The sequence below is a fragment of the Opisthocomus hoazin genome, chromosome 7 (assembly GCF_030867145.1).
Source record: "Opisthocomus hoazin isolate bOpiHoa1 chromosome 7, bOpiHoa1.hap1, whole genome shotgun sequence".
Lineage (NCBI taxonomy): Eukaryota > Metazoa > Chordata > Aves > Opisthocomiformes > Opisthocomidae > Opisthocomus > Opisthocomus hoazin.
In genome coordinates, this window is record NC_134420.1 from 70,636,693 (window position 1) to 70,664,064 (window position 27,372).

Here is a 27,372-nt window from a genome sequence, read left to right on the forward strand (position 1 = left end):
CCAACCCCTACTATTCTGTGATTCTGTGATTCTGTGTAGCAAAGCTACGAAGGTAGGATTAGTCTGGACGTTCGAAGCCGGCGCGTCTTCGCTGTAACCCCCGGCAGCCCACGCGGGGAATGACGCCGTGATGCGCAGAGCTCCCCTCCAGCGCCGTGAGGCTGATGGCTGCTGCGAGCAGCGGCTCTGAGCTCTCACCGAGCGCTCTTTAATCCACTTATTGCCGTCTTCTTCCACCGTAACCGCGTCTGTATAAAAATTGACCGACGTTTTCCTGTCACACGGCACGGAGTGAGTTTTTAGGCTGTTCGCAAGGTGCGTGGCTGTCCTGGGCCGCTTACCGCCGTGCCAGCTTCTCAGCAGCTTCCTGCTGGGCAACTCTCTTCTCTCCAAGGCCGTCTCCATTTTTGCAGTGCCGCCAAGCGGCTGCCCTCCTCAGTAGCGTGTTTTTTTTTTCACTTTTAATTTTGCTGATTTATTATTTATAAACAACCGCAGAACAAACCGCCCTGCGGATGAGAACCGCGTCGCACACAATCCGCCCCAGCACACCGCGGGGCCGGCACGATGCGAATCTAAAAGAACACAAGGGCGGCGCACCTCTCGGCACAACCCCAGGCCGTGAAACGCCCCTGTAAACCCGGCGGCGGTTCGTCAGGAGGCGGCGAGGTCACTGAGGCGCGGACATGCGCCTGCCCGGGCGCTGGGAGGGCGGTGCGAGGCCCGCGGGCCCCTCGCCCTGCCCCGGGGTCCCCGTGAGGGGGGAGGGCTCCGCACCCCGGCCCGCGGCCTAGGCCACTCCCGCGGCGGCCAGGTAATCCCCGCCGCCATCTCAGAGCGGCGCCCCCGCGCCGGGCGGGACGCCAGGGGAAAGCCCCGCCTTCCCTCACGCCGCCGGCCAATACGAGGGGGGGAATTGGTCAGCCCAGCCAGTGAGCATCAAGGGTGGAGATGGCAGGCGGCAAATAAACAGCCGGCTCCGCGATTTCGGCTCTGCCCATCAACGGACGGCAGCGAGTGGACCAATAAGAGCCCGCGGGCGGGCCGGGAATGGCCAATGAGCGTTGCCAGGTGAGATTTGAAAGTGAGCCGAGGCGGGCTGCGCGGTGCGGTGCCTGAGGAGATTTCCGCGCCGGGGATCGTGCAGGTATGGCGGGCCCGGTGGTCTCGTCCTGGGGCCCTGGCAGCGGGGCCTCCTCTCTGAGCACGGCGGGGTGGGGGGGGGCAGGGCCGGGAGGCGGCGGTCAGCGCACTGCGGGCCCCGGCTCGAAACCGGCGGGGCCGGACGTGATTCCGTCCCTAGACCGCTGCGTTCCCGCTTTGCAAACAGCAGTGTTTGCCCTGCCCGCTCCGTTTGGCCGCTGGGCGGGCTAGAAACGCTAATAACTGTGCGCCTAAGTGCTTTTCACACCCACATTACTGCTTTGGTTCTTGTTGCTGCTCAAAAGCGGTGCTTTTCCCTCACTTTTTTTTTTTTAATAAATAAAAATTAATCGTATAAATATTCAGCTTTCATTTTAGTCGGACATGCTAGCCAGTCCCAGGTCTTTCCTTTCATCCCCTTCGTCCCTTTCCCGCTGCCAGACTTTACTTGACCTTCTGCCAATTTAAATTCCAATTAATCTTCTAGACTCCTGTTTGGGCAAGGTACTACTCGGAAACCGCAACCTGGGAAGAAAAGGAGACGGGTATTTTCGTCCTAAAGAGGTGTTTAGGACGCTGAGCGTGCCATATGCTTTTCACGAGCCCAAAGAGATCACGAGTAATCTGTTACATTGCTTTTACTGGCCTGGGGTAGGGGTTGGTAACACCTTTCTGGGAAGCGCTCTCTGTGTCTCTGCTTGCATTACATCTGCCTTCGAGTTTCAGCGGAATTCTGCTGCAGGATTACTTGCTGAAAGGTAAATCACTTGCTCATGAGGCTTATCCATGGGAAAAGGCCTTAAGGGGACTTATACTACAATAACTGGGAAAATATGGCTCAAGGTAGAGCATAAAAATCCTTTAAATGTGTTAAATATTTATCAGTGTTGAAGGCAAACAGCTTTCTGTAAGCTTGTCTGATAGATAACATGGTATATTTTGCGGAGAGAAAGTACGTTGCCTTCCATTACGGCACTGAATTAAAAGTTGTGCGCGTGCTCGGAAAGCGCTGCGGCTGCACTTCGAGAGCACGTTTAAGGAGTCGCAGACACAGGGAATTTGTCTGGCAGATCTGCAGAGATATGGGTGGAGAGACTTGATGCTGGCTGCTGCTTTTAGAAATTATTTTCATCCACTGGTCTCAGAAAGCCTGCTGCTTCTAGGAGGTAGATAGTAGGGATATATTACCACTAACTGGTTTCTTCATGTTTTCCGTAACACTGAGGGAATTACTAACAAGATCAATCCAAAAATTATTATTGGAAATGCTCAGGAACTTACCTTCCTTAATCCCTTACACGTAAATCAAGGCAAATATGACCTATGAACTACAGTAGTTATTCTGATCATTTGCAATCATTATTAATTAACTGGTATCTTATATTCCAACTTTCAGAAGTTGATTAGAGATGCAGGATGAAATGTAAGATATTCACAAATCAGGTGGCACTGACACGCACCAGCTCTTCCAGGATTATGTTGAAGAGACCCAGTCTCCAATTTGAGTGCTTTCAGCTGAATTTTGCTTTTTATTCCCATTTGCTCATTTAGATTTCCATTGACCATTTTGCTCTCCTGCAGCACTGAATGTATTGGGAAAAAAAGAAGCTAAATATACCCGTTTAGATTTCTGACTCATACGTTATCTCCAGTATCTATTCCAAGCACTTCCAGATGGTTGTGCAGGTACTGCTGGTGCTATGCAAGTTACTCGCTGCAGGAATGCTGCCATGAAGTGGGGCTCAAGGAGCTGCCGCTGCCACAGTGGTGGTATCTGAAGAGACTTTGTATTCCTGCTTAAAGGTAGCTCAGATTCTCTCCTTGCTTGGATTTTCCATAAGTATATACAGTTTAAGAGTACAGTGTTATTTATTTCTGTACTCTTTCTGTTTGTTTTGGTACTCTTCTGACATCTGGGTTTTTCAGTTAGGTTGTTGGTGGTGTTTTTGGCTTGAGATACTGGTAGCAAATGGGGGGGTGACTTTAAGAAATTCTCTATGCCCATAGTCAAGGCTGATCTTTTCAGTTTGGTTCACTGATGATTTGTTTAGCTTGATCAAAGCTTGCTATCTTGAAATGAAGAACCTCAATAAATGACCAATGTACTGGTCAGTGAGTAACTGTTGGCTGTTCAGTTTAGCTCTGTCACCCTCCTTACTGTACAGCTGTTTTCTGTAAGTAATGGAAGATGAGATTTCTAAGAGACCCTGGTTGAGGTGGCACACAGAGTAAGACCAACTGCAAGAGCTGGTGCTGACCTCTCTCCAGGAGGAAAGCACGAAAGCCCTCACCGAGACAGACTTTAGCAGGGTGCAGGGGATGGAGGTGTTTGCATTGCTGCTAGCATAGTGTATACAGACCAACAGATATTTGCATCAAGTCTTCTTCAGGTTAACAAAGTAGGGAGAAATCCTGCTTGAAATCAATGCTATTGTATTGCAGTTGCGTCCTGGAAACTCGACTGGGAAATGGTGCCAGGTACTCTGATGCACGACGCGAATGCCTTGCCATCAGATAGGGCAGAATCTAAACGCTCACTGGCAGTGTTGCTTCCAACTATTGTCCTACAGCCTTGTCATTTACTTGCTTGTCTCCTTAACGTGAAAAACATCTGTGTTGGAAACAGACCAGCAGGACGGTCCCTGGCAGTGACACAGCGTCCCCTACTAATTCTGTGTCGGACTTGTTGACCACTTAACAAACAAACAAGCTCCTTGAATGCATAAAATAAAGAGAAATAATGAAGGGTCATTACTGAAATAGTCATTTGCGTTCTCTCTGGTACGCATACAGAAATGAGGAACCTAAGGCTTTGTTTGTAACATGCAAACTCTAATGAAAAGGGCAAAACAAACCATGACAGCTTTTTTCCTAATCGTGATGATTTATGTCTAGGGTCATCAAGATGGCTGCTACCTCCCAGTTTGCCAGTCGATACAAAAAGGATTTGAGTACAGAAACCCTCAGAACAAAAGTTGCTCGCAGGAAATCGATGCTTCAGAAGGAGAACAGGCACAAGATGTTTGAAAAGGGCAGACAGTTTGGATTGGCAGATGTCAATGTTCAGCTCGCAAAAGAGAGGGGAATTTCTCAACGAAATGAGACAAGTGAGATGTGCTCTCAAGAGAGCAGCCGTGTAAAACAGAGTAAGTAAAGGCTTGTTATAAAGCGTTTTTTAAATTGTTAAAAATGTCTGTAAGCAGATTTAGTAACATTATCACAGGAACCTAATTCTGGTCAATGTTTTGATTTGAAGAAAATGTTGAAGATGTAAAAGACAATGACTACCAGTTCTTCGTACTGTTAAGAAAATAAAGTCTTAATACAGCTTTATCCTTCTCACTGCTTTGGTGGAGCAGATGAGGCTTTGCTCTGATTTGTCTGCAGCAGCTAAAGGAACAATGCTATTAATATTCAATGGGAAGTCTTTCAGTGATTGCTTTGTTGTTCAAGAAGTAAAAAACCCTGATCTACAGTCTCATCTAACATATCACTGGTGTCTATCATGTGCTTAAAGTATGCTTAAAAATGTGTAATTTTACATTATAATTAGGTATATATAATTATAAATGGGTAAATGCATGGTATAATTTTACTTTAAAAATTGCTAGGTTTTGATGACTTATCTTTCCTCCTAGAGAATAAGGCCTGCATATATACTGAATTCAGCCTCCCCAGCTCTCCTGGATTCTTATGGCCTAGGGAGTTAATTTAATCTTTACAAATGTTGACAGATTTCTTTGGAAATATTTTTACCTTTGGTGTTTTGATAGCGGAAGATTATTGGAGGAAGGAGTGCAATCCCTATGGAATCATGTCAGATAAGAAATTAAGGGACAGGCTCATATGGGTGACACTGTTGTTGGGTGTTTACTGCAGGCCACCTGACCAGGAAGAGGAAGGCAATGAGGCCTTCTACACACAGCTTAAAGTAGCCACACAGTCACAGGCCCTGGTTATCATGGGGGACTTCAACCACCCTCATGTCTGCTGGAAAGACCACGCAGCCAGGCACATGCAGTCCAGGAGGTGGATGACCTTCCCTTGGTCAAGGAGGACTGTGTGAGAGATCACTCAAGCAATCTGGACGTCCACAAATCCATGGGCCCCGATGGAATGCACCCACGAGTGCTGAGGGAGCTGGCGGATGTCATTGCTGAGCCACTCTCCATCATCTTTGAGAGGTCCTGGAGGACAGGAGAGGTGCACGAGGACTGGAGAAAAGCCAATGTCACTCCAATCTTCAAAAAGGGCAAGAAGGAAGATCTAGGGAACTACAGACTGGTCAGCCTCACCTCCATCCCAGGAAAGGTGATGGAGCAGCTCCTTCTAGAGGTCATCATCAAGCAAGTGGAGGAAAAGGTCATCAGGAGCAGTCAACAGGGATTCACCAAGGGGAAATCATGCCTGACCAATCTGATAGCTTTCTACGATGGTATGACTGGTTGGGTAGATGAGGGGAGAGCCGTGGATGTTGTCAACCTAGACTTCAGCGAGGCTTTTGACACAGTCTCCCATAACATCTTCCTAGGGAAGCTGAGGAAGTGTGGGCTGGATGAGTGGTTGGTGAGGTAGATAGAGAACTGGCTGAATGGCAGAACTCAGAGGGTTGTCATCAGTGGCACCGAGTCTGGTTGGAGGCTGGTAACTAGTGGTGTCCCCCAGGGGTCAGTACTGGGCCCAGTCTTACTCGACTTCTTCATCAATGACCTGGATGAAGGGACAGAGCATACCCTCAGCAAGTTTGCTGATGACATAAACCTGGGAGGAGTGGCTGATACACCAGAAGGCTGTGCTGCCATTCAGCGAGACCTGGACAGACTGGAGAGTTGGGCAGAGAGGAACCTGAAGAAGTTCAACAAAGGCAAATGCAGGGTCCTGCACCTGGGGAGGAACAACCCCAGGCACCAGTACAGGCTTGGGGCGGACCTGCTGGAGAGCAGCTCTGTAGAGAGGGACCTGGGAGTGCTGGGGGATGACAGGGTGACCATGAGCCAGCAGTGTGCCCTGGCTGCCAAGAAGGCCAATGGGATCCTGGGGTGCATCAAGAGGAGTGTGGCCAGCAGGACGAAGGAGGTTCTCCTGCCCCCCTGCTCTGCCCTGGTGAGGCCCCATCTGCAGTGCTGTGTCCAGTTCTGGGCTCCCCAGTTCAAGAAAGATGAGGAGCTACTGGAGAGAGTCCAGCGGAGGGCTACAAGGATGAGGAGGGGACTGGAGCATCTCCCCTACGAGGAGAGGCTGAGGGAGCTGGGCTTGTTCAGCCTGGAGAAGAGAAGGCTGAGAGGGGACCTTAGAAATGCCTCTAAATATCTGCAGGGTGGGTGTCAGGAGGACGGGGCCAGACTCTTTCCAGTGGTGCCCAGCGACAGGACAAGGGGCAATGGGCACAAACTGAAGCACAGGAAGTTCCAGCTGAAGATGAGGAAGAACTTCTTCCCTCTGAGGGTGACAGAGCCCTGGCCCAGGCTGCCCAGGGAGGCTGTGGAGTCTCCTTCTCTGGAGATACTCAAGACCCGCCTGGACGTGGTCCTGTGCAGCCTGCTCTGGGTGACCCTGCTTCGGCAGGGGGTTGGGCTGGGTGACCCACAGAGGTCCCTTCCAACCCCGAACATTCTGTGATTCTGTGAAACTTATATCTTGTTTATCTTCAATGAATTTTAACTTTAAGTAGATACTAATTTTTCAGCTAGACACATATTTCCAGTTTGGCAGCATCTTAAGGTTTTATTCTTTCATAGAACTGCTGTCTCATTTATTCTCAGCTTGAGGCAGACTTTGGTATTAAAAGCTGACCTAAAGTTCAGCTTTCAATGACATTAGAATTGTTTGAATAGAGAAACTGATACAAATAAACTAAATAAATAGCTAAAGTTTTAAATTGAATATTAGTAACCTTGCAGGAACAGCCTGTGCACTGTCAAATGGGTAGGAATTTGCAGTATCCCTCAGGTGCAGAGTTGGGAGGTGGATTTGCAGGTTGAAATTTACCATTGAATGCTCTTTTAGCGGGAAGGGTTAAAACAATTAAGAGAAATTAAGCTTTTAGCAAGCTAATAGATCATGCATTTGCATTGTAAGACTTTAATTGAAACTTGTAGGCACAGATTCCAGACAGTCTCCTGCTCTTTGACTCAGTGTGTTACTCTTCTGTCTTGGAAAAGCTTTCTTAATTTTTCTGACTTGCTTGTTGTTGGCTGAAAAATATCTTCAAAATTTTATAACATGTCTGTCTGCTGTCTTTGCTTCAGAACAACCCCCAAATGCGGCCACCAAGAGGATTGATGAACGCAGGGAAATGCTCCAGCGCTATAAAGAAGAAAAGGAACTTCGAAAACTGAGAGAGCAGAGAGAGAAAGCAAAAAAGGGTGTGTTTAAAGTTGGGTTGTACAGACCAACTGCACCTGGATTTCTTTCACTTGTGCCTGAAGATCCAGTGATAGTGAAGCCAAGAGAGAAGGTAAGAAGAGTAGTATTAAATATCTAAATGAAGTATATGTAGTATACTATATTAAAATTTCTATTTGTACACAAAAGTATGTGTATGTTATGCCAAATAAACCGTTTATTTTGTAAATACTTTATAAGTATTTATTTTAGAATAAGAAAAGATAAGGGAGTAATTTGGCTCATTTTTTTAAAACAAAGCTGGGAATAATACTACTGATATGTTGATTTTTGTACTTGTGACTGGTCAGTTCAAAAACTGGAATGACTCATCCACAAATAAAGCAGCTAAGTTATTTTAGAACTCGTAACTTGTTCCTCTTTAGTCCACTTGCTTTAGAAAGTTTTCCAGATTACACCCTTGACCCATTTTGCACAGGCGTGTTGCTTTTCACACTCTGGCTTCTTGCCCACTCCGACAGTGGCGGGGGGGAAAAAGGAGGATGTTAACTCATGTTTCCTTGGGGATGTTTCCAGGCAGCTCCTGCTTTCTCCGGGAGGATTACTCGATCAAAAGCCAAGAATCAAGAAGAAAAAACTGAGATACCAACTGTGCCCAAGCACTCTACGGTTTGTTTTTTATATGAACTTCAACGAATAAATTTAGAGAGAAGGAAGCAATTATCCTTCAGACCATGTCTCAGGGTTGTATGCTTACAAGTTGAGTGCTGTCTCTAAGGAGGTTTTTCTGGTGAGAAAGATAAATTAGGTCAGAAAAGCTTTCAGGAAGCTGATAGACCATGTTATGCTGGTTTGAGCATTGTGCTGAACTGAACTACGGAGAGTTGGATTAGGTCAGTACAAACAGAGAAAAGTGCACAGATCTTCTGGGTCAATCTTTCAATACAAAATATTGTAGTCGGCAAGGACTGCGAATACGTGTGGAGGCAGCAGTGAGACTGAAGTTACATACTTTGGTTTTGGGTGGAGAACCAGTGCATCTCCCTTGAACGCAGAAAGTCTGTCATGGATGCAGATTATAAAGAGCCAGTTCATTCTTCACTCAAAAATTACTCTAGTGTTGGGCATATTTTTACTGTGAATCTTGGCAGTGCCTTCTGCTATTACTTGTATAAAAAAGCAGGTTTTTTTGAGGAATTTCACCAACAGTAATCTGTAAAAGGACCTATATTTTGAATCTAGCAATCTTGCCTTACGAAACTTGAAGGCATTTGAAGGATTTCTAGTCATAACTTTACAAAGGGACAACTCAGTTAATATGGATTATTTTTTCTGTCATGAAAACTGGTTTTAAAAACACTTCATATGTGCTGAGTTGCAGCAGTAACTGGCACCTAGTATCATAGTAAACTGAAACTTTATTAATATTTTTCTTCATTCTTTTTCTGTCAAATTCTCAACTAGTTGGTTAATGCATGTTAACATATGTCTAAAATGAGCTATTTTAGTTATCCTTAATTTTTTTTTTTTGTATTTTAGAGCCCTTTGTGCCAAATTATTTAACCATTTGTTTTACTGGAGCCTAGGCTAGAAAGATGAGGAAGGAAATCAGGCTGCTTCATTTCTGGAAATCTAATACTTCACAACAAGTTATCTTCTTTTGTAGGTCAGTGCCAACGGGCGTGGTGTGCGCCCAACACAAGCAGGACGTAAACAGATGAGTACAGACAAAGTGGCTGAAAAAGAGAAAGGTATGAAGGTAGTGTGATCCCTGCACCCGAGTCTGAAAGGATGCTGCTGGGTTGTTTTTTTTTCTTATTTTCCTGACTCGGTAGTTGTGACGTTATGGGAGGGAGGCAAAGAACATCTCTGGGAGTGATCTGCAGTATATTTTTGGGTGTAGGAAATGAGGAGGAGATTTTAGGACGGCCATTCCTACCAACTATGACAAGGGCAGGAGCTGGCAGACCCTCGAGCGTGTGGCTCTAGGTGTCGCATGCACTTGTGGCCTCTGTAGACTGGGGGGAATGGAGTGCAGGGTACTTCATGTCGTCCTGGTTACCGATTATTCACCCTGGGGCAGGGCAAAGAAAGGTCAGTAGGCAGAATGGCGTGACTGCTTGCTGCCTTGGCATCTGGACCTGTGCAGAGCGCTCTGTCTCTGAGAAGAACATCACATGGAGTAGCTGCTGCTATTACAGAAGAGCAAGTGACTTCACCTGGAAAGCTGAAGAGTACCTGGCATAAGTAGAATATGAATTTTCCTTGATACTCTGGTAGCCTGAAAAATAGTTAATTGTATGAGCTGTAAATATTTTCAGTGAAGTTTTTCTGCTGTCTGTACAACACATACACTGTTGTCTGTGGTCTCTAAAGGAAACTGCTTGTGTAACTCAACATTGAAAAAGGTTTGGGAGAGGACAGCCTCTGGTGAAGCCCATTAGCTTATAACAGTGGAGACAGGAGCCCAAACTTCTGATGCACACTGGTGCAACCAAGTAAACGTGTGATTGCCATCTTCAATAAATGACAAGTACAATCTTACATTTTCATATTTTACAACAGCGCCTTCTGTATCTGTCACTTTGTATGTGGCAATTATACATTTCTTAAGAAAACAACAACAAAACACCCCACTCCTGCCACCGTTAAGGGAGGAGAATACTTTTGATTAGAAATCCTTGCTGGTAGCACAGTGTTGTCCATGCCTTAAGCAGATAAGGCTAAGTCATGTGCTCTGTTGATGTTACTGCAAGATAGTAATTCAGAGTGAAATGACTTTCGCATCACTAATTTAATTAAATCAGCAAGCAGCAGACCTTTAGTTAAATACATTTCAGTAGTGCCTCTGGTGAATACTGAAGAGATCTATTATCAGTGTTTGATAAAACAATTAAAACATTTAATTTTTGAAAAATTGTCATCCACTAGACTTTATTATTCCCTTTTTACTGAATCAACAATATGCTAGTATAAAAATGTTCGGGAAATGATTGTTTGGATAAATCAGATGTTATATTTATTTAGCTAGTAATTTCTTTCCCAACTTGCCATTCTAGCTTCCACAGAATTGCAGCTTGACATTAAAAACACAAGTAGCATGAATGGTAACCAAGTGGGGCTACTAGATTTCAGGCAGCTGTAGAAAGGGAAGGTATGACATACAGAGCTCCTGTTAAATTTTTCTGTGCGGGAGAATGCTATTATTTTTGAAGGATATTAGAAACAGTACTAAAATACAAAGTTAAAAATAATTTAAGATGGGTAATACAGTGCATGAACTTTTCATATTTTACAAAATACTTCAGGGGCAATTTGTCTTAATACTTTGTTAGATTACATTACATTCAGACCTTAGAAAATCTTCATATAATGACCAGGGCATCACTTTGTCACACTGCTGGTTTGTGTAAGCTTCCAGCTGTGCAAATAAGCATGGCAAATTATTATTCTAGAAAGCTTCATCTGTAAAATGGGGACAATGTTGACTCTGACTGCAGGGAACATTGAGAAGGGTCTCTTAAGCTTTGTGTATGGCATCTAGCACACAGGTACCTTGGTGCTATTGGGTCCTGGAGGTACTACTGTTCAACAAAACCATCTTCAGTCAAGATCCTGCAGAGCATTGCCTTGATGCCGAGGCTGAGCTGTGCTGTCCAGGTTTAGCACTGCTCGCACTGAGCTGACAAAAACCCCCTGTTGATTCTGGGCAGCTAATGCAACCAGTAATTGCTAGTGCGCTTTTCCGATTTCTACAAAATGTAAACTTTCAATTCTGTTACTTGAATGCTGCTTCTTATTAAGCTTTGAAATCTCTGGAATTAACATTTCTTACAGTGTTGCAGACTGCAGTCCAGACAACCTCAAATGTAAGAATCACCAGAGCAGCAGCCGCTGCAGCTAGGCAGATGCTGAAAACAACAGCTACTGCTGCTATTACTGGTAAGTAGGGCAGTGAATACAGTCCTGCTTGTGTAGCTCAAGCCTGATATGTAAGTATTTGGAGTAGTTTAGGAATCTAGTACTGGATAAGTGAGCACTGGAAACAACATATGTATGTTTATATGCTGCTGTTAGACTCATTGTCATATGATATACTAAGACAGCTCAGTTGTCTTCAGGATCTTGCTCGTGTCTCGGGCACTCTCTTCTGCTGTAGAGGTACATATCAGCTTGTTCTGAACTGCCTTAGCATACTGCGTTCTGCTGTGTAACTATCTCCTTTGAATAGACAGACTGTGTGTAAATCATGCCAAATTGTCATGTAAGAAAAGGACTAAATACTGTATCACACCCTCATCTGGAACTCTATTGCAATATTTAAATCAAGATGTTGAAACCAACATTGGACAGTTTCCCATAAAATCCATCAGTGTGGAGCAGCAATATCCATATGGTAGTTATAAACTGAAATAACAAAAACAGAACTGGTAAAGATTTGCCAGTTTGGCGTGTCACTGTTTAAGGACATATGATTATTAAGCCTATGATCAGGAACAGACACCTCTGGAAGAGACGAGAGCCTGTGTTCTTCAGGCCAGGAATTTCCCTTTGTCCATGTTTCATGTTTACTAGAATAGGGGAACGTGATGGTTACTGAAGGAGAAATTTTTAGGATATATTCTTGCTCTCAGAATATGCTCTGGAATGTTTTGCAGTGTTCCTTTTATTATATGTGGTAGAAGTTAACTCCTAGGCTGAAAGCAAAGCTTTGATAGTGTTAGTTTCAATGCACGAACAGAAATCCTATGCCATATGGAAATTAAAAATCTGAACTCAGTTTGGCTTGACACTATCTCTTCAGCCTTTAAGGAAAGAAGGTGACTTTCATTTTTAGTATATGACAACATCTAAAGACTAATGACTTAATGAATCTGTTTTCCTTTCTTGGTGATACATCTTTTAATGGGCTGTTAAATTGTAGGACAGGTTTTCTTTGAAGTGAACTTTTGCAATTAGTTGTCCTTCAGCACCTCCCACTCAAGAAACAAAACAGTGTCTCCCTGTCTATAACCACTGGACTTTTATGGCAGTCTTTTGGAGAAATATTGTCTTAATCAGATGCCTTTTTGACCTTTGGGAGTTTCTCTCATTCTAGGTAACCCACCACAGAGAAAGACAGCAAATGTAGGAAAGCAGAAGAAAGCAGTCAAACCTGACATCACGGAGGTAGGCCATTTAATATTTGAAATGGAAAAGTAAAACTGATTTAAGAGCCAATGATGGTGTAATTGTAACTCAAATATACTTGTATTCAAGCATAGAAGTAATAAGTTCACTAATAAGCTAGATTTTAGGAAGAAGGTGCATGTAATTATATTGCCATATTTTAAAAATTAAGATCAAATGTAGTTTGCTTATATGGATGAGTTGATTACTAATCAAGATCTGGACAATGATTTAGACAAGAAGTTCTTATGTGACGTATCTCATGTCTGATGTTTTAACTATTGAAAAAAACCAAACCGGCCTGCTTTGCTGGTTTTATCTGGCATTTGTAAATTTTTTGCAGTTCATTCCTTTTTGAAACATACTCTGGATGTATCCTTTTCATGTTAAGGTGATGATATGGGACTTTAGTAGCTAAAAAATAAATGTGATTTTAGGTTTGAACCATAAAAAAATAAAGCTGGAAATGTTATTCTCTGGAAGGTAGACATATCATAATTAAAGGCTGTCATTGTGGTTCTCGGTGTCACTGCTGTAACAAAACCTTTCTACCCCTGCACTGAGACAGCAGTACGTGAATTCCTTGTAACCCTCCAACCCCAGTTCCCAAACAATTTGCGTAGATGTTCATGCACTGACTGTCCTGTGCGAGAACCACCAGTTATTTTTCTCCTCCTTTGCACTCCCCCATTCCCTCTCATCCCGTGTCTCCCTCACGCTTCCCACCTCCACTCCTGCTTCCATAACTGCAGCTGTGCTGTAGTATTCTCTTAAAACTGGTGTGATCACGCCCAAACACTGACAGGAGGTAAGAGGCACCTAGATCTTCGCTTGGGTAAGCCCCTCTTCACAGGCGGGAGCTGCTTCGTGCTGCCAGTTGGTAAAGTCTTGTTGTAACCTCAGTCATTGCATTACAAGCAGCGTGTTAGAAGTTGAGTTCAAGGCTTACATTCCAAACAGGGAATACTTTGTATAAGAAGATTTTCGATGGATTGAAGATGCATATTTTCTGGAAAAACTTTTGAAGCTCTTTTGTCTGGTTTGAGCTAACAGTATCTCGGTATGGGGATCTCAAAGTCATACCGAGCACCTGTCTAGTCACTCGTCTCATAGGAATGTGGGCTCGACGTATTGATTAACTTTTTATTATCTTTGAACTTGTGTTCTCCTTGTCTCGGGCTGCATTCCTCAGCTATCAGGTTGTTTTGGTTCGTTCTTTGGTCTTCCGATTAGAGTATGTGTATAAACTGTGATTATTCAACAGGCCTAGCTGGATTTGGAGCCAGTAATTCTGCTCGTGAGGAGCTTATCACCTTGAAGCATTTTTTGCTAGCAGTGGGAGCAAGCCTTTGCTAATTTTAATTACTGTTTTGGTAGGTGAGGTGTTCTGCTACTTTAGCCCCTTCAGTGGATTGTGCATTCCTCATAGTGAAGTGCTCTCCCTGTTGCTAGAATGATTGGCAGGTCTCAAAACCAGTTGGGCTGACTGGTGGTAAATCATGACTTCTGTACATGTATTACATGTATACTATTGTAGAAACCAACTTACCTGTTCCCTTCCTGATGGCTTTCAGACAGTCAGGTTATAATTCAGCCCATGCCTATAGTAAACACTTTATTGCTTTAATAACGTAGCGTTTGCTTTGTCTCTCCGTGCTGTTACAGGTAATTCCTTCCAAACATGGAGTGGATAAAAATGCTCAGCTGAACCCAGCAATGAAAGATTCTGCAGCTGATTCTAAACATCCAGCATCAGTAGAACTTCAACAGGAACAGACCTCCGTGGAGAACAACAACAATTCTACACCAGGGAGACCCAGAACATGCTCTTTTGCACCTCAAAACTTTGTGTTTCAGCCTTTAAATGGATTAGCAACCTACAAAGTTACACCCATGACTCCTTCTAGCGCAAATGCGTTTTTGACACCTAATGCCTTCTGGGGTTCTTCAAAAACTCCAGTGTAAGATTCTTTCTTCTAATGGCCTAAAATGGAAGTGAACCTCTCTGTGATGCTACAGGAAACATCATCTTTCTGCAGAGAGAATCCCTGTGTAACAAACTGTTGTGTTGTTGAAACACTTGGTCATAGTGGTTGTGATTGTTGCTTAATCAAATGTGGACTTAATACAACAGCAAAGCAAGCTGTATGATCTATAATGCTGTCTATGCTTTAAAGTAAAGCAGCTCCATATATCAGGAACTTGTGCCATACATATCTATATGCAGATTTATTAATTTTAATAGGAATTGCTTGCATTGTCTAGAGTTGAATGTAAGATAGCCTACCAGATGGGTGGGGCGTGTTTGTGTATCTGGTCGTGTTTGATGACAGTTTCCTGATGCATCTTTACTCTGAATGTACTTTTTGTTTGTTTCCAGTAATATAATGGAAAAATCCAGTAAAACTAAGGCACGAGAGCCTAATTTCAAAAGTCAAGTTTCACCAGCTGGTAAAGGCAATCAAGAACAGCAAACCACTACAAGTTTGAAAGGAGAAAAAGGTAGGAAGTTCACATTTCGTTTATTGTTCTAATGTTTTTAATTTTCACCAGATTCTCAACACGTGCCTTTCATATTTTTCAGAAAATGAATCAGAAGAGAAAAATTCTGTTCAGAGACCAAATGACACAATACCAGTCTCTACAGATATAACAGCACTTGAAACGAAGTCAGGTGATACAAGGGAGCAAGAGCATGATGTGCCCTATTTCAGGTTCGTGTTCATTTGTTTCACTTCCTTGTTGTCTGTTCGGAGGTCCTTAACATGAGTAATGAGACCTCTTGTAAAGATGAGCTTATGATGGTCGGTGTCTGTCAGCGGTGACCTCAGTAGGCACACATTCCTATCTTCCCTTTTGTATTGTTAGTGCAAGTAAAGCATATAGAATTCTGGAGACGAACAGCTTATCCTAAAGAATACGAGGTTGAAAGCAGTACAGAAGAAATAGCATCTCAGCTAGTCAGCAAACCACAAGTCTAAGGATTTGTGCTCAACAGCAGTGTAGCTTCTCTGAGAGTAAAAGGATAGTAATCATTAACAGCCGTAAGCTGTGACAGCAGTTAGAAAATTCTCCAAAAACTAATTTTTTCACTTTCCCTTTATTTTTAGGAACATTCTTCAGTCTGAGACAGAGAGGCTGATGTCTCAGTGCCTCCAGTGGGATGGAAAATTTGAGCTGGACATTCCAGAGGATGGTAAGGCTAAACTGTAATAGGCAGTAGAAGGAGTGCTATGGTAGCTGAAGGGGACAGAGGGAAGTGTGTTATCTGAATATATTTGCAAAATAGCACTGTCCATGGCACTTAATAAAAGCTGTATTAGATAAAGTTTAGAGTTGTGTCTGCCTCAAGATAGAAAGGTATGCTTTGTCTCCCAACACTAAAACTTCTGTGTAGTACTTGACATGATAGTGGTTGACACGAAAATGGACAAAGTGCATTATCAGAATATTTTTTCTGTTGTCAGTTTTAAGTGTATTTAAATGTATGAACTTTAACCAAGCTGATTTTTAAAAATGAAATTAGATTTTAACATAGAATAAACATCCTTATTGGGCAAAATGAAGACGACTCATCAATGCTTGTCTGAAAGACTTCAAGAGATAGTAACATTTATTTTGCAAGAAGCAAGTTTAGAGCAGTTCGATGGATAGGTACGCTCCATCTGAATTGTGTTGCAGGTCTGCAGTATATGAACATAGTTCAACCAATAAATAGATTCAAGATTCTTCAAATACTTATTTAAATCACTTGTGAAATGATGGATTAGACTAAGATGTGCTTTCTTTATTGTTTTCTTGTTGCTATCAGCTAAAGATCTTATTCGCACCACAATTGGTCAGACAAGACTGCTCATAGCAGAAAGGTTTAAGCAGTTTGAAGGACTGGTGGATAATTGTGAGTTTAAACGAGGTGAAAAAGAAACAACATGTACAGACTTAGATGGATTTTGGGATATGGTTAATTTTCAGGTATGTACTTGCGTGCTAACCTACTGGAATAAAGTTGATGGGGTTATTTACGAACAATGGATTGAAACTAACTTTTTGTTTGTTTGAATATTCGCATCCTGAGTTTTTTAGATATAAGAAATGCAGGTCCTTGTTTAACGCTTTCTGATAGTGAATAATGCCAGCTGGTGTACTACGATTTATAATTCATGGACCAGTTCATCTCTTGTGTTGTCTTGTGGCCTGTGGTGTATCTTGTTTTCCTCTGGAACAAAGGCGTGTAGCCAAGTGTCATTCTGGTTTGGAGTGAGGATGCAGACACAATGTCTACCTGGACAAGAGCTGAGAGCTTTTGGAAAGCTCCTGGAGCTCACCTGAAGAGTTACAGGTCCCATGCTTCAGTGTGAGAATAACGCAGAAACTACAATAGCCTTATTAGGGGTGAGCTTAGGTCTTAGAAAACGTTCATATCTGTTTCTCTGATGCTTCCATTGGTTTCAGAATGAAATATAATATTCTAAATTATCAAAGTGGCTCTTGATAGTATTTGTAAATCAGCATTCAACAAAGGAACTTGTAACTAGTGAAATCAAATGCAAAGATGGATTTATTGTTAAGGTCTTAGTTGTAGGTCTTTTATTCTCTCCAGAAAGCATAAGGGTTTGACCTGCTTAGACATCAGAGATATTTGCAGAGAACTTTGCTAGAACCAGTAACTTGATAAACGGGGTTTCCCTACGCTTACTGTGTAGCTGGGAGCTGCTCAAGTCTGTCCTGAGCATCCCCACCTTTTAACTTACATAAAGGTGGAGTAACAGACTTGCTAACTCTGTCCCCTTTTTGCATTCCTTTTCGGTTTGTGTCCTCTGAGTTTCAGGGAGGATGTAAAGGACTTGTCACTCCAGTGAATGGTCTGCTTTACGTAACTAAGCCTTGCATGGCCTTACTAACAAAGGAGGCAAGCGTCTCCATCACAAAGCCGAAGGAGAACAAGGCCGTTGTGTTGAGTATCAGTCAGGGAGGAGGTAGTGCTGCAGAGCTGGTTTGGCACGAACAAGCACGGGCTGCATCAGGAAGCTGTTCAGGCCAGCAGTTTAAAAGGGCGAACGAGCCTGCATGGTGTTTCCTACATAATGGCAGACTCACGCTTGTTTGGCGTAAGGACTATTACGCAATGTGTTCCTTTGCATTCCTTCAATGCAGCCATTGTCAAAGTGCACAAGTTCACCACCAGAACAGGTTGTAAACCAGCTCCATTCATTTTAGATGTTAGATCTTGCTGAACGATTCTGTACCTCCCCTACTAACCTTTAAACTACAGAAATGAGACCAGTCTTGTCGTGTAATCTGAAGCTCATGTATGTTAGCGTAACCTTCGTGTCAGCTGCATGAGAATGTTGAACACTTAAGATTGGTTAAAGTATCTAAATGCATAACTATGCTTGGATTTGTTACCTGATTCTATGAAACGTTCTATTGTGAATCTGATAAGTGTTGAAAATTAAACCTGGACATTTCTGCGATTTGCAATAGATAGAAGATGTGAATAAAAAATTTGATAATCTGAAGAAGCTTCAAGAAAATGAGTGGCAACCGCTTGATGTCCCAACCAAAGCAATTGTCAAGGTACGAATAGCTCCTAAGGCATCAAGATGCAACAGTGTGGTGAGATATCTAAAATAACTAGTAAGTTGCTATTGCAGTAATAAATACTCTTCCTAAATGGAAGTTTCTTCTAAAGCTCAACTCATCTGGCTTCTCTAGACGTTAATGTTTTAAAATCTAGTGACATTCCTCTGAAAGGGCACCATTCTCCCTTGCATCTCCCAAGTGCACTTGTATTGATTCTCATTTGTGATGTTAGTTGTGTCTCTTGGCTAGGAAGATAAGAACTAAGAATTAACAATGACTCTTTTGGAGTCATAGGACTCTTTGCTGGTAAAGTAAGTTTGTTATATTTAGAAATTTACCCTTCAGGTGTAGAACAATTTCTCTGGGCCACTGGCCTTGGCACTGACTTAATGGAAAAGGAAACTACGCAGGAATTTGGCAGTGACTGCCAGTTCTGAGCTGCGAGCGCTAAATTATCATGGTGTTCCATTAATACAGTACCACAGGTAGCATGATACTATTCATTCTCTAAGCACAAATGGCTCTGACTATCAAAAATGAGTTATTGCTTATTGCAAAATAAGCTTTAATGTAAACTGTTTTATGTATTTCAAACCAAAGAGTAGATAATTGCTTCTAATGACTGAACATTAAGTCATATTCACATTGCCTAAACTCCATCCGGCTCCTTGAGACTGCTCAACTAATCCTGAAAACGATACGAAGGTCAGTCAGCAACTTCAGGCATGGGAAGCTGGAGGGAATGTCGTTTGGGTGGGCCACCCGTAAATGTCAGAACCCTACAGATGGTACAAGATGCAAAACTCCCTCTGAAAAATTGAACACTAGGGGAGACTTCGCTGACTGGCTGGTGTCTGTCCCACGGTTCCTTTGTCTCCTGCCACTAGGAGTCCCTGCACCCTGCTGTTTTCAGAAACCTTCACTGGAGTTGGTAGAAATACTCAGTACAACTTTTTTCTGAACTGCAGACTCAGTATGAAAAATCCTTAATATTGTCGTCACAAACGAATGTCAATAGCTGAACGGCAGTCCGAGGCGTTCTGGAGATGAACGGACACCATGTCTCTTGCCTGTTGCTGGCTCTGTGCGTGGCCAGCAGCCGCGTAGATGTTCACGTGCCATTGCTTTTGTCCAAAGCTTCCAGATGTGACTTAGACTTTCTTACAATTTCAGAAAAAGGCTATTCCAAATGGAGTATCTAAACCAAAGCTGGGAGCGGCTGGAAGAGCTGCTGCCCGAAACCGCCTTGCTGCTATAAAAGCAGCTATGAGGGATAAAATGAAGCATGACGGAGCTGCTGACTGTACAGAGCAGGAGAAGCTACCAGAAGTAGAAAAAGTGGTTTTTGAGGCGGGATTTTTCCGAATTGAAAGCCCTGTGAAAACCTTTCCAGGTGGGTGAAGCTTAGTCACGATTCCTCTGACCTGAAAGCACCGAAGAGAGTTTCACCAGTCTCATTGGGTAGAGGAATTACGCTGTTTATACCGGATACAACTCCAGTACTGGACACAATTAATATTTCAACTAGTGGTTAATTACGTCAGGGTTCCAAAGTAAACTGTTCTACGTGAATGTACTGATGTGAGTGATTAGGGCAATGTGAAATCTCTGCTTAGAGAGGTAAAAGCGGCTGGTTCGTGTTTTTTCAGCATGTGTTTAACAATGAAGTTTTAATCTAGGCGTTCCCAGACTTAGCTGACGAACCTTTTCATCAAAGTCAGCACAGACTGATGTCCTCCACTTGTGAGACAGGAATTGGGGTTTTTTGAGCTAAGTCTCTTGCGGTACGGATTACCATGTAGCTGTAATCTGTATTCACGTTCAACAAATTTGTAACATAATTCCAGTCTGCTATAAACGCTGTTTAATAGGGTTTTTTTAACCAGATGCTCAAAATATAACTTTATTTTCAGTATCTATCTTTTTGCAATCTATGTGAAGCCAGTATTTTCAGTAACCCTTCACTCTTTGGGAGGTGTTCAGCTTCTCTCCCACTTCTAGCTCATAGGTTGACTTCGAATTTCCTGGTTTATTTTTTTTTTTGCGTGGATCTCTTCCCTCACCACTAGACTACCAGGCTTTTTGCATGATTCTTGTTGGTAGAGGAGACCTTCTGAAAAGGGTTCAGGGTTGGACTAGATGACCCACAGAGGTCCCTTCCAACCCCTACCATTCTGTGATTCTGTGAAAAGCTTTGAGCAGCGCTGGGTTTAAGCAAGCTCTAGCAGACAATCTGTTATAAGAATCAATTCTGAATCTGTGTCGAAGTCTATTACAATTATCTCATGTGAAAGATGGAAATTAATGACAGCTTTCACCAGATGGACTATTTAATGAGAACAGCAAGTCTCATTATTGCAGGTTCTTTGTGAAGGGATAGTCATTACTAAATTGCTTAGCCTGGAGTTAAGGTAGTTTTGTAACTTATTGACCTACTCCTGTCATGTTTTTTCAGTTTCTCCTTGCAGTGTATGGAAGATTTCAAGGTAATATTTACATAAGACAATTCAGCAAGCAGAAAACAATAAGGTTGCTAGCTAGAATCCAAACATACAGTTAATTTCATCTTCTGGAAACTGCTGTAATAATGAAACATTTAAACACACGGTTTCAGGCTTGCTTTCAAAGACGCCTCGCAGATCTTCCCAGCGGACTTCGGGAAAACCGGCAACTCCAAGATCATCCAGGAGAGCTTTGCTTCAGAGCTTTCCTTCTGTCCCCCGTAACCCTGAGGATACGACTGCAAATCAGACAACACCAGTGCTCAAAGGCTTCCACCCAGCAGAAAATTTGAAAATGCACCCATTTCCCACTGGAAAAACTCCCCCACTGGAAAATCTCCCCAGTGGTGGTCTTGAACAAAGGTAGGCTTGTTAAGGCAGCTTTTAATTAACTTTGTAGAAATAATTTTATAGTATTAACTGAAAGTATTGATACCCATTACACGTTACACTCCAATTTGGCAGTGATAAAGTTGCAAAGTCCTTGTGTTTTTTCCTTCCCTCAAGAAAATATTAAGAGCTTTGCCCAAATGTAGTTTTGCTGCTGAGGTAGAAGATTATTTTTGCCCATAAAATTCGATATGGCTGACCAGTGCCAAACAAGCAAACATAACTGCAGAACAGATGGTACGATCAGTTGGGTAAGCAAAAGATGATTGAAGGTGATGGAAGAAGATGACTGAGAAGAGCGAAAACATTTTGGTTTCTCTTTCAGCATTTCTGTAGTTGCAGAAGAACACTGTCCTGTTGCTGTCATAGCAGAGGGAACTAAGGTAAGTCAGGCATAATTCATGTATGGGCTTTAATTTTCTTATTAGCAAAAAAAAAAAAAAATTATTTTTATTAGTCCCAGACACGCAGATTTCTGGTCACATCCTCATCAAGATATCTTCTGTTTTCCTCAGGCTGGTGCTTTTTCTTTCTCAGTATGGGCATAGACAGGGACTGCTGCAGTTTGGGGACCTCGTCTAGTCTAGCTCCTGGGGAGCTATCTTTTGCGGGTCCTGTTGGCTGCTGTACGATGCCACTTGTCACTTGGGCACGCAGTGTTCCTGGAAGTCCCCTCCCTGTTTTCTGGCGTGAATTTTTTTTAAATGCTTTTGCATTTGGGGACTGCGACTAAAGGCAACAGCAGTGTTTAGCTGCCTGGGTCCTCGTGCTGCCGTAGCAGAGCATCGGGCTGTTACACCCTTTAAGCTGTAGTAAGAGCAGTGTTACTGACACGAGTATCAGAGTTCAGACATCCACGCTCTGAAACCTCTGAGGATTTGGCGACATGCCTGCGTTTCAGTAGCCTTAAAAAAGCAGGAGTGTGGCCTCTGGAGGTTAGATGAGACTGTGCTGCTCGGTGAAAGCCAGTGCTTTGCGGTTAATCATCCTTAAGTACGTTTCGTTGGAAATGGAGTGTCTCAATTCCATTTGTTACTGCTTGGATCTGTGCACAACTATAGCAGTCGTTTGCCTTCCACACCCCCCACCTCACCCCAGTATATATAACACATATTTTTTTAAAAAAATAATAATCTTGGTTTACTAATTTATTTTCACACCTTTGACTTCATCCTTTCCCTGTCAGATGAGAAATTGCTTATCGGTGCTGTTGCTCTCTGGGGGAAACTGTGGTAATCTTTAACTTTCAGTATCGCTGATAGGTTTTTCTGGAGGTAAAGTCTCATTAGAGAACATACTCAGAATGTTTTTGGCAGCTGAAGTTCTGAATCTTCTTTTGTGTGGAAGAACTTCCTTTATACTCTCTAAGAGGTTATCAAGCTTACAAGGGTGTTTGGGAAATAAATAGTCACAGACTCACAGAATGGCAGGGGTTGGCAGGGACCTCTGTGGGTCACCCAGCCCAACCCCCTGCCGAAGCAGGGTCACCCAGAGCAGGCTGCACAGCACCGCGTCCAGGCGGGTCTGGAATATCTCCAGAGAAGGAGACTCCACAGCCTCCCTGGGCAGCCTGGGCCAGGGCTCCGTCACCCTCAGAGGGAAGAAGTTCTTCCTCATCTTCAGCTGGAGCTTCCTGTGCTTCAGTTTGTGCCCGTTGCCCCTTGTCCTGTCGCTGGGCACCACTGAAAAGAGCTTGGCCCCATCCTCCTGACACCCACCCTAAAGATATTTGTAAGCATTTCTAAGGTCCCCTCGCAGCCTTCTCTTCTCCAGGCTGAACAAGCCCAGCTCCCTCAGCCTCTCCTCGTAGGGGAGATGCTCCAGTCCCCTCCTCATCCTCGTAGCCCTCCGCTGGACTCTCTCCAGTAGCTCCTCATCTTTCTTGAACTGGGGAGCCCAGAACTGGACAGAGCACTGCAGATGGGGCCTCACCAGGGCAGTGTAGAGGGGAAGGAGAACATCCCTCGACCTGCTGCCCACACTCATCTCGATGCACCCCAGGATGCCATTGGCTTTCTTGGCAGCCAGGGCACACTGCTGGCTCATGGTCACCCTGTCGTCCCCTAGCACTCCCAGGTCCCTCTCCACAGAGCTGCTCTCCAGCAGGTCCGCCCCAAGCCTGTACTGGTGCCTGGGGTTGTTCCTCCCCAGGTGCAGGACCCTGCATTTGCCTTTGTTGAACCTCATCAGGTTCCTCTCTGCCCAACTCTCCAGCCTATCCAGGTCACGCTGAATGGCAGCACAGCGTGCCAGTGTATCTACCACACCTCCCAATTTGGTGTCATCAGCAAACTTGCTGAGGGTACGTTCTAACTCTTCATCCAGGTCATTGATGAGTCCATGTGAAATGAATCACAGGGTTAAGCGGTGAGTCTTGTCCTGGCTGTTCTTCGTACAGCATCTGGGCTCAAACCCCTGTCTCTCCTGAATTGTCTATAAAAACTGCAGATTAGATGGATGGGCTTGGATTGGCAGAACAGGGATGTGCTGGTTTCTGTAAACTCACAGCCCTTGAATGGCCCAACTAGCTCTGCACCTTTGTGCTTTCTGCATCAAAAGCTGAGAAACTGCCTTTTATTGCAGACAAAACAGAAGATCAGAAAGCTCCCTTGTGTCACAGGCGCTGCCTCATCTCCACCTGATTTCACTGACGCTTTCCTTTTGGCTCTCTGGGAAGCAAATATAGCAGATGTCTTAGCCTCCCAGAGGGCAGGGAACGTTAAAATTCCTCTTTTTCAGGTGCTGGAAAATTCTAGCAGTGAATTAAAAGTAACTGATGGTATGGAAGAGATGGAACTGTCTGCTGCAGAACAACAAGGACAAGATATTGCCATGTGGAGTCCGGAGAAGGAGACCTGCACAGAGACTGACTTTGCCCAGTCTGGAGAACTGAAAACACATCAAACAAGTGCGTATCCTACAGCTGCTTGGTATAGTTTGTGTGGTATTGATGGGGCCTTATGATTATTCTGAAATTTTGGAATAGTCTACATATTACTCTTGGAAATCACCGTCATTGTGGCTTGGTGAACCCGTGTATGCGGTTAGCAAAGCCTCCTTGAGGCAGCGTGACCCAGGCAGGCGTCACACAGGAGCAAGCAGTGCCCCTCAGATTTTTCTGTAGTATCCATGTGAAGGAGAAAGCTCATACAAAATGCTTGAAGTAGAAGTAAATACAGACAGTTTAGAGGGTGGGTTTTTTTTGCACTAAATGCAGAAAATACTACTGGGTTTTTGGCTTTGGCAGCATCAGACTAACTTTAAAAAAAATGGAATATTCTTATTTTTCAGGTGTTTCATGTAGTGATTTGACATCCATTGGCAGAAATCCTTTCGATGTGGTAAGCTGACCCTCAGGTTTATTTGACTAAGACAATCTGCATGTTACAGTACTCTTCAGCTTTCCCACAGAATTGGTAACTGCACGAAGGAAATTAAACTCTGTAAGATGCTATCAAGCCAATTCATATAACTTACTCCTAATACGAGCCACGATTCCTGTCTCCCTGCTCGGGCTCACGCTGTTATTCCTTATTGCACATGAGCAGTGTAGGATGAATCGAGACTTTTGTAACAGAAAAATGCCTAATTCTTATCAGATTGATCCTTTAAATTATATTTCTTGTGGATTTCCTTGTAAATATTTACTAACGTAATGAACGGCCTGGCCTTTTCCTTCCGCTTTCTTCCCAGAGGTTTCCAGGTCTGTCCCATCCCTTTTTTTCTTATAGTTTTATCTTTTGGAGCTGGAAGCAAGCTTCACCAGGGAAAAGTGGGTGTTAGAAGAATTTGGGTGCACGGTTTCCTTGGTCTCACGTGAAAAGTCCTCTTTAAAACATGGATTACTGCTTGAAACGCACCAGATATTCACTTCTTATTTTATGTTTGGAAATCAGCTTGCAAAACTTCTCTTAGGGAAGTCACGGTACTTCCAGCGGAGCACGACCTTGAACTGTGGCTGTTGCTGTGAAGCAGTATCGTCTGTGAGCAAGCACATTTTAGTACTCTGAGTACTTGGAATCGTGGCAGGTTTCGGATCTGCCGGACAGATCGGCGCTTTGCTTACTCGCAAGCTGCGCCGTGCCCACGGTGCTGAGTGAGAGGCAGGAGAATCGCGTGCTTCTCCTGTTCCCTCGTCCAAAGCACCTGCTGCTAGCTGGTGTCCCACGACGCTGAGGCGGCCTCTCTGTAGGCGGGCGCTGAACACGCGTACGCGGTTGCCCGCAGTGATTGCTGTTGGTGTTTACCTGGAGGGCCTCAGAGAAAGCGGACTTTGCCGTCAGCTGATTTCGTGCGTTGCCGCCGCGCTGTTGTGCAGAGCAGCTAACTGTCCCTCGAACACTTAACTTCACGCTCTGATTTCTCCCACAGCCCATGCTGGATGCTGAGCTTCCCTTCACTCCAGTCACCAGCAAGGCCAAGAAGTTTGCAGCAGCTGAAGCGTTCAGTGACCTCATTGTGTTTTCTCCCCTTTCTCCCTCGGGGGAAAAATGAAGAGTGACTTGAAATGCAAAATATAAATTATATTAACAAGAAAACCACAGAGGATTTCTGGAATAGTCTGCTACCCCTGAACTGTGTTCTGAGTGAACGACTACCTGCGGTGGAAGTCCTTGAGATGTTTGGTCACGTTTTATGGTGCAGTCACGGCGCTCTGGTCTGCACGGGTGCGTGCGTGCGACGGCCGTGGGAGAGTAGCGGGGTGTTTGCTGCTTGTACCTGCTGTATCCAAGGGTTGCATCTTCTGACTACAACCTGAAATATTTTTATTTTTTTGTATAATTTCATGTATTTCCTGTCTGCTTCAAGCTGTAAAGCCATTAATCTTTAAGCTTCTCTATCCTAACTGTACTCACCTCATGAGTTGTTATTCTCAGACGCCGACCAGGCCCACTGTACCCGTGCCCTGGTCGTGCAGCGAGGGCACCCGTTGGGGGTCAGACTCAGCCTGCCACCCCCCCGAAGCACGGCCTCGTCCTCCGTCGCGGCGGCGAGGGTGCCGTCGCGCCCGTGGGCTCCAGTTTTGGGCGCAGCAGCAGCTCTGCCCGGCCAGCGGATGTGGCAGGGCCTGATGCACGCCCTTCTCTCCTGGCGTTTAACAACCACTTGCTTGACGTAGCGGTAGAAACTATCTCAGAAGAAGGGTTTCAAAGTCAGATAACACCTTTTCCTGGCAGCGTATTAAAATAGGTATTGATTATAATTTGCTTTAAGGAAACCGTTATCTGTTGCATATTTTAAGTACCTTCAAGCCAAACCCTGTTCTCGCTTTGCTTTTTTTTTTGTGTGTGAAAATCTTTTAACCTCTTAACGTGTTAACCTCAGCCTCTTCTCCCATCTTGTTCCTTATGCGTTCTCGTACCTGGACTGTAATATATGGATGTGTAAGGAGCACACCAGTTATATATACTCTATATTTGAGTGGTAGCATTAGAGTACCTCCAGTTGCTGTATTTTTAACAAATACCTGACTGGGCTTCCTCTTGCCAGGGTGACCTTAGTGTAAGGCACACTTTCTCCCGCTTGCCTTTATTTTAAACCACCCAAAGGTGACTCAAATCCCTCAGCACTGCCCCTACAGCGGGGGGAGCTCGTCGGGCTTCAGCTTTAGCCTGGAAGCTGTGTACTGGTTACAGCGAAATAAAGAGAGGAAGCTATGGTGACTTGGTGTTACTGTGCTGGAATCTGCTCTCTGCACTGCTAAACCCCAGTTCCAGGGCTCGTTTCAAACTGGTAGCTCTTAATGACTTGCCTGCTCTGCTCAGCCTTCAAGGCCGCGCAGTGAAGAGCGGCTGATGAGGGATTTCTGACACAGAGACTTCAGGTGCTGGCCTGGGCACACCGGAAATCCCGGTGCTGCGCTTGCTGTAACTTGGCATCTCCACGCACAGATGAAATGACTGTTAGAAGACGCGTGTGAGGCAGGTCGGAGAGATCCTTCAGCACTTCAGCAGCGGCTGTTGCGCTGTTCTTGTTTTGCAGACAAGACCAGAATGACTCACAGCACAGGGAATGTACTTTTTTGTTGTTTTTACCAGCCTGACTCATGAGGTGAACATGCCAGTAAACCTCCCCACCCTTGAAACCGGTCTTGACTCACACTGAAGCCATGCGGGGAGCGAAGCGCAAGGCTCGTGACCCGTTCCACGGCGTACGTAACGCTTGTGCAAACGGGATCTCCCTTGGGAGGGGAGCGTGTTCAGGATGTGCTGATTTGGGTCACCGCAGGGGCAGAACGGGC

General features: G+C 44.2%; 1 protein-coding gene across 1 annotated transcript; it reads left to right on the top strand.

Moving 5' to 3' along the window:
* The first annotated feature begins 991 nt into the window (after positions 1–991).
* Positions 992–26,697, top strand: DLGAP5 (DLG associated protein 5). Its single transcript, XM_075425919.1, has 19 exons — positions 992–1,071; positions 4,039–4,289; positions 7,392–7,600; positions 8,065–8,157; positions 9,155–9,239; positions 11,326–11,430; positions 12,587–12,657; positions 14,323–14,618; positions 15,038–15,159; positions 15,242–15,371; positions 15,768–15,853; positions 16,469–16,629; positions 18,142–18,234; positions 19,414–19,633; positions 20,855–21,104; positions 21,457–21,514; positions 23,871–24,039; positions 24,423–24,472; positions 25,503–26,697. Exons 1-19 carry the CDS (start codon positions 1,058–1,060, stop codon positions 25,623–25,625), a joined length of 2,586 nt encoding a protein of 861 aa, XP_075282034.1. The 5' UTR covers positions 992–1,057; the 3' UTR covers positions 25,626–26,697.
* Positions 26,698–27,372: the final 675 nt, after the last annotated feature.

Coding starts and splice junctions, on each gene's coding strand:
- DLGAP5 (XM_075425919.1), top strand. Junction 7,601..8,064: donor TAGTGAAGCCAAGAGAGAAG/GTAAGAAGAGTA, acceptor GGATGTTTCCAG/GCAGCTCCTGCTTTCTCCGG. Junction 18,235..19,413: donor CAACCAAAGCAATTGTCAAG/GTACGAATAGCT, acceptor TTACAATTTCAG/AAAAAGGCTATTCCAAATGG.